The sequence below is a fragment of the Pterocles gutturalis genome, unplaced genomic scaffold (assembly GCF_000699245.1).
Source record: "Pterocles gutturalis isolate BGI_N339 unplaced genomic scaffold, ASM69924v1 scaffold17516, whole genome shotgun sequence".
Lineage (NCBI taxonomy): Eukaryota > Metazoa > Chordata > Aves > Pterocliformes > Pteroclidae > Pterocles > Pterocles gutturalis.
This window is the reverse complement of record NW_010105838.1, coordinates 28,362-35,532: the sequence shown is the minus strand read 5'-3', so window position 1 is coordinate 35,532 and position 7,171 is coordinate 28,362. Positions and strand designations below refer to the sequence as shown.

At 46.8% G+C, this 7,171-nt stretch overlaps 1 protein-coding gene across 1 annotated transcript; it reads left to right on the top strand.

The window, feature by feature from the left end:
- Nucleotides 1-1,567: 1,567 nt before the first annotated feature.
- GPR171 (G protein-coupled receptor 171) lies at nt 1,568-2,545 on the top strand. Its single transcript, XM_010087552.1, has one exon. It carries the CDS (start codon nt 1,568-1,570, stop codon nt 2,543-2,545), a length of 978 nt encoding a protein of 325 aa, XP_010085854.1.
- Nucleotides 2,546-7,171: the final 4,626 nt, after the last annotated feature.

The following is a 7,171-nucleotide window of genomic DNA, read 5'->3' as shown; positions in this document are numbered from 1 at the left end:
ATCCCCCCCACCAGCGCCAGCTCCCGCGGGACAAGGGGGCACACAAGCTCTCGGGGCTGTTCCGTGCACACTCAGATTTTTCTGTCTCCTCTCCTTCAGAGAGCCTCCACGTGGTTCAGTTATTTGAATGCTGGTTTTAACTGCGTCAATCAGCACATTTACAAACCACAGACACGTTTCAAAAAAAACAGCCGGCACAGCCAGGGGAAAAGATTAACACACTACAGGGCTGCGAGCGCAGCCGCCGAGAGACAGCAAACCTTCGCGGACTGATGCCCAGCGGAGCCCAGAGACCACCGAGACAGGTACGTGCTTCTGGTCCTTGCCGGGGACAGACTATCTACACCTAGGTACAAATACAGCCCGAGATATTAACCGTGCCCAACACAGCCTCCGCCCTGCCTGCGGGCAGCGTCGCTGGGGCACAGCCGTGTATCCCCGGCGGCTCCGGCTCCAGCAGCAGGGAGGGTGCAGGGTGCTGGGCTGCCTCTGCCCCACGAGGATGAGCGGGGCTGCACGGAAAAAAGAAAAGAAAAACTGCTTTTTGCCCCATTTTAAATCATTGGAGCATCTGCAATCATTTTGGTTTACAAATTATGCCTATCTGGATACATATTTTATAGCAGAAAATAAATGTGCAAATGCAATAGTTCTCCTATATTGTATATTAAAATCAGGAACAATATAATGAAATAGAAAACTGTTGGAGTCTGATGCTATTCAAGACACAGATGTATTGTTTTTCATTCCAAGAAATTCTAATGAACATGCCTCCTTTCCCACAGACATCCAATGCAGCAGCCTGACAGCATAGCAAACAAACAAAAAACCCTCTGCTCATGGAAGAGTATATTTAGTTAAAATAAGACCAAAATTTTCTATTTTTCTTCTCTGTAATTTCTAGAGAAGCCTAAAAAGGAAGTGAGCAAAACTATTTCATAGCTCTTTCTTTCAAAATGTGCTTTTTCTAAAGGTTTCATAAAAAATATACGATTAATTTATCCCCCACTCGAGCAGGAAGAGAGCAGTTTGCAAACACTCAGGACTGATCAGAGCTATTTGCTCACCTATCTGACAAGGTCAGACACTGCGCGGATAACTGCAGAACTGCTCACACGTTTTCACAGAACGAGACTGTTACAAGCGTCACCCTTTTTAAGGCACAGCTTCAACTGTTTAAAAAGTTATGAAGTTTTCCTGTGACCATTATTAACTGGCTGCTTAAACCCCCTCGAACCGTTTCCTGGGGTGTTTTGTTGGCTGGGGCGCGGGTGCTGAACCACGCACACTCAGCCTGCGCTGGTGGGAAGGTTCCTCAGCAGCCTACACGCTCACGGGAACCAATCCCAGACATTTCCAAACTCTTCTGACCTGGGAACAAAGCCCCCTCCAATATCTGTGAAGCAGCATGAAGAGAGAGAATATTTCCATGAAATTAATCCAACTGAATTCTCAGAGAACATCTCCTGTGGCTGAGGAAAGCTGGTGTCACTGACGTCGTCTTGGTTCCTTTTGCAGGTTCTCGGTCTCTCCTAGCAGCAAAGCCAGCTGGCTCAAGAGGTTGACAATGTCAAGCAACACCTCTCAATGCCATGGCAGCACGGAAATGGAACCTTTCACCTATTTTTACTACTTGATTTTCCTCATGGGGTTCATTGGAAGTTGTTTCGCGCTGTGGGCGTTCACACAAAAAGACCAGAAGCACAAGTGTATGAGCATCTACCTAATTAACCTCTTAACGGCCGATTTTCTGTTGACTTTGGTGTTGCCAGTAAAGATTATTGTCGACCTGGGAGTTGCGTCCTGGAAACTGCGAATATTCCACTGTCAAGTCACAGCCTGTTTCATCTACCTGAACATGTATTTATCCATTATATTCCTGGGCTTTGTCAGCATGGACCGCTGCCTGCAGCTAATCCACAGCTCCAAGATCTACCGCATCCAGGAGCCTGGCTTCGCCAAGATGCTGTCTGCGGTCGTGTGGACCATGGTTCTCCTGATCACGGTGCCTAACATGGCCATTCCAATAAAAACCATTGAGGAAAGACCTGGGGCAAGATGCATCGATTTCAAAACAAAATTTGGAAGAGACTGGCACGTGTTTACTAATTTCATATGCACGGCAATATTCCTCAATTTCTCAGCGGTGATCCTCATTTCCAATTTCCTTGTTGTCAGGCAACTCTACCGAAACAAGTACAGCGAGAGCTACGTGAACGCGAAGAAAGCCCTCATCAACATCCTGCTGGTGACGGCGGGCTACCTGCTGTGCTTTGTCCCGTACCACGTCGTCCGCATCCCCTACACCCTGAGCCAGAGCGACGTCATCACCAGCTGCTCTCTGAAGCAAGCTCTCTTCAAAGCGAAGGAATCCACCCTGCTCTTCGCAGTGTCAAACCTCTGCTTCGACCCTCTTCTGTACTACCACCTTTCCAAAGCATTCAGGCTGAAATTCACCAAGGCTTTTGCAGCGCCCAAAGAGGCCGAGGGTTTCACGGGAGAGGAGGTTCACCGCCGTGGTGAACAGCAGATGCAAAAGCACTGATGCCAAAGCACGTCGGCGGGGGGTAAACCCGCAGTATCAGGAGCCGCGGTGCCACCGCCAGCGCCGCTGCCACCGTCACGGCACCCTGCTGAGGGTGCCCAAGCAGAGGGAGGAGAGCTGAAGGAACACCAGCCACACAGCGGGTCTGAACCAGCAGAACACTCCATCACTCCTCCCAGAAACAGCCCAACGTAGGGTGGTGACCTACCAAGGATCAGCAACACTCAAGAACAAAACGTGTCCAGACGGACTCCAACATACCCTGTAATTATTTATGGTAAACACCTGAACCCACCTTTCTAAGTTAACTATTGTGTACATACTGTATTAAATAACTTTTACTGATAGAGTTAACCCAAAAGCATTTTAGAGGGCATTATTTACTCCAGAAAGGGATTTGAAGCTGCACTAATTAAAAATTGTTGTACCTGCTTACATCACACCTGCAGTCTTATAAATAAATTTCTTGTCCTTGCCAAGTTCTGCTGCCTTTCCTTGCTGCTGCTTCAATTAATATGAAAAAAGCTAATAACACGTTATTGGAAAAAAATAAAGGAAATTTTAAAATTAAGATAAAGTGTAAATATCTAATAAATATCTCTTTGCTTGTTTAATTTATAAAAATTTAGAAAACACCAAAGTTTATTAATATTCTAATTTACAATTACTTCAAGAAATAATGTGCAGGGAGAACAGACAATAATCAAACTTTTAAAAATCTATTTGCATAGGCAAAACCCAGCTACCTAGATTAGCTCCATCTGTAAATAAAAAGAAAAAAAAATTCAGGAACAAAACCAAATCAAGTTATCTTTTTTCTAGTCCTTAAAATGGTCAAAATACAAATCAAACTTCAAGCAAGCATTCAAAACTATCCCGAAGAGAAATAGCCCACTCAGTATTCTCACAACAGTTCACCTGCAATAAATCAGAATCCAAACTTTGTAAAGTATGAAATGTAACACAAAGAAAACTGTGGTTATCACATCATACTCCTGCGTGACACTTCCTGTACGGATAGGATTTAATATTGTTAAAAAGTCATCAGTGTTGTTTAAAAAAAAAATAATTCTCGAGTAGATACACTGGGGTTCGAGGCTTGTTCAGTATTTGGGCCCTTTTTCCAGCACAGCAGAAAAGATGAAAGGTCAAGTGGATGAGGGCTTGGGATCTGGGATGTCATACACGGGGCTTTCTTCAGTTCTCATGAGCCTACAGACAAACACAGCAGCCAGAACTCCACGCCAGGAACAGCGAGGAGTGAATACCACCGTTCTGTCCCTTCCCTCTCAGAACCGCCTCTTTCAATATTTTGGCATCCATCCATCTGCCCAACTGCAATACCCAATCCTCTACTTGGCAAACATCTGTTAGAGCCCGGAGCACGGCTTTCCTGCGGCGCCTGTTCCTGACCTCACCCATCCGTGCACCTCCCATGAATCCCTCCAACCAGCCCCTGGTGATGAAGCACCGAGCCCCCGGGCTGCACTGCGGCTGCTCCGCAGCACGTGTGTGCCAGCAGCAACAGCCTCACGCCGCCGGCCAGGAGCCCCCGGGCAGGGTCACGCACGGCTCTCTCCGGACACCGAGCTGCTCTTCCTCCAAATGCTTTGCCGTGACACCAGGCGGTGCCGTCCCGCGCACGCAGGGGTCACTCACCAGAGGGATCGGGAAGTGCGTCGCGTACTGCAAGTGGCGAAGGAGGTGGTAATTGGACGGGAAAATCAGCTCTCGCAGTCTTTCCCTCTTCACTGACTTCTCGCTGGTAACTGAAATTCTTCTGTCCAAGGAAGAGGTCACATTCTCGCCAGGCTCCCCAGGCATCGGAGAAAAAATCTAAGTCATGTAGAACAAACGTTTAAGGTAAGTGTAACCTCCAGCTTTCAAAATTCAGCAACTGCATCCAGAGATATGATTTTGTTCTTGCTTATGGTTAAACACCCGAGGTCTTTCAAAGATAGACAAAGCACGGGCAATCGTAAGCCCAAAATTTAAGACACGTCCACACACTGTATCTCTATGCACCCCCCCATTGTTATTAGACAAGTTTTAAACCAGCGACATTCAATCGGGGGAAACAAGCTTTATGGTTCAGAGCCATCTGCACACTCGCCATGCTGCTGTGACAGAGAACCCACCACGAGACACTGCAGTGATCGAGGGACAGTAACGGAAAGGGTGAAGCGGGAGGGGACAAGAGACACTGCAGGCAGGCATGGGGATGCTCGACACCAGCAATGGGACACGGCAGGCAGACATGGGGCTCCCGGCACCCCGCCGACAGACCCAGGGCTCCCTGGATCCGGCAATAGGATCTGCACTGACAGCTCTGGGTGCAGGAGCCCACACGGACACAGAACCAGGACTGGCCCGAAGGAACAAAGCAGGAGATTCCAGAGCAATGCAGAAGCAGGCTACCCGCCAGGAAAACGAGGGGGAGGTTTGGAAGACAGAGCTGAAACACAGAGCAGTCACCTGAGAAGCAAATGGTACCAACAGGGTTCCTCGATGTCACACAAGCGGGGAGGGAGCTCTGCAGTCGGTCACACCTCACCGTCACGCAGCACTGCAAACATGCGGGGACAAGGGGGAGGAGGGCTGGGCAGGCAGACACCAGGGGAAGCACAGGAGCGTAAGCTGTCCTACAGCAGAGACCAGGGGAAGGAGGCGAGGCACTGACACAGGGACCGGGTGCCAAAGGACACGGCTGTCAAGGGAAGCAGCAAGGCGGTGGCAGGGCACGGAGGGATGTTCAGTGGCAACAGCAAGCAGCAGACACGGGCATCAAAGGCATGCAGAAAATCAAAAGTTAAACCTACTGGAAATTCCGAACCAAAATCTGCCTTAAAGTCACTCTTGTCTACATCATCAAAAATACCAGCGGTTCCTGAGTCAATGCCCATGTGTTCCATCACACTATGATCCTAGTAATTGCCAGAGAGAAAAACAAGCATCAGTCACATTTTATTGGAGACTCATTTAACCGATCCCAGGCAAACCCAAGTGCTCCACCTATTTAAGAACAAAGAAATGTGTACTGATGGTAGGAAGTTTTCAGATACTGACTTTTAAATCTTTATGAGAAGCCTTAATTCACAGAAGTCTTTCTTCAGCCTAAATCCACAAAGGGGTAGAAAAGGGTTGGACCCAAAGGGGGAAACAAAACTTTACAGTATATCGCTGTAAGCAGAACAGGGAGCTGACTCTTGTACCTTCCCAAGGTTTATCTCCCACTTTGTTGTGCCACAAAAAGCAACTTGTAGGAACCCCCTGTATTTCAGGGCAAATTTGTCCATGAGACTGATGTACGAGCCATACAAAAGAAAATAAAAAGAAATACAGAGGATGCTTTAGCTGCCCACCGGCTCCCCCGGGACTGTGCAGCAGAACAACAGGCTCCATCTCACCACACAAGTACAAACAACAGCCTTCTCAAAGAGAGAGAGAGACAAGACACAGATTACAAAACTTAATATCGCATATCTGAAATACTAATGCTTTGGTGAAAATCTGCATTTGACAAAACAGCGTGCCAAACAAGGGAGAACTAGCATGAAGCGTTACCTCCAGCTTCACATCATGGTCCTTAGCATAGTGTTCATCCACAGCTTCCCCATTAGGTGACCGTGGTCTGGCAGCTGCGGTGATGGACAAGTCTCCACGGGATATTAAAGTGCACATGTACGCATCATGGGAAAAAACATCGTGTCGAGTGAATTCCGAAAAAAGCAGCACCAAATTCACAAACTCTGTCTTCTCATGGTCACTGTTGGGGTCAGCTATCAAAAAAAAAAAAAAATAGTTAAACTGTAGTTTCAACTTACAAATACTTGAGTTTAAACTCTCCAAACTGCAAACCCCAGCGAATTACTATTAAAGACCCACTAGCAATGCCCCAGGCATCCTGCACAGGCTTCTCTCTGTTTCCAGGGAACAAACCACTTCCCATTCCATCCGCCTGTTCTCGCTTTGCTGTCAGCCCCAGACAGGGGACAGACCTCAGAGAGCAGCAGTTCCAGAGCATCCTCCCCACACACATCTGCCCAGCTGCGGGGTAAGGACAACATTCAATACTTCTAAAAACCACAAAGAGGGGGAAGAGGGCAAGGACATTCCTTGTGCAAAGAAAAATTAAAGCTGAAGCTTTGGATTGTAACAGAACACTGAGCAGTTGTCTTTTCCTCACAAATTATATACACTACTACAGTAAATGTTACTGTTCCTGTAGTACTTTTCTATTCACAACAGAAAACCTTTTAAACCATTTTCAGAGAACTCAAGATCTCTGCATGCCAAGCCTCCAAGATGTAAAAGCCAGATTTTATTAAAGCTTGATAGTACAGTGTATTTTAGCTATTAAACGTGCGCATGCACATCAGGAAAAGGTTTAATAAAATAAACGCATGTTATTTTACCACTGCCAGAGTGAAGCCTAGAGAAATACAACATAAAAAATTTCTTATTAAGCTTTCATTTGTCACAGCTATATTTAATTTGACTTGTGTACTACAGAAAGGTTTGCAACATCGCAGCTAACAGAAAATAGCTTTATACTATCCCAACTCCATCGGGCAACAAAACCTCCAGCTACAAAACTGCCAAACCCAAACCATCCACATCTACTGA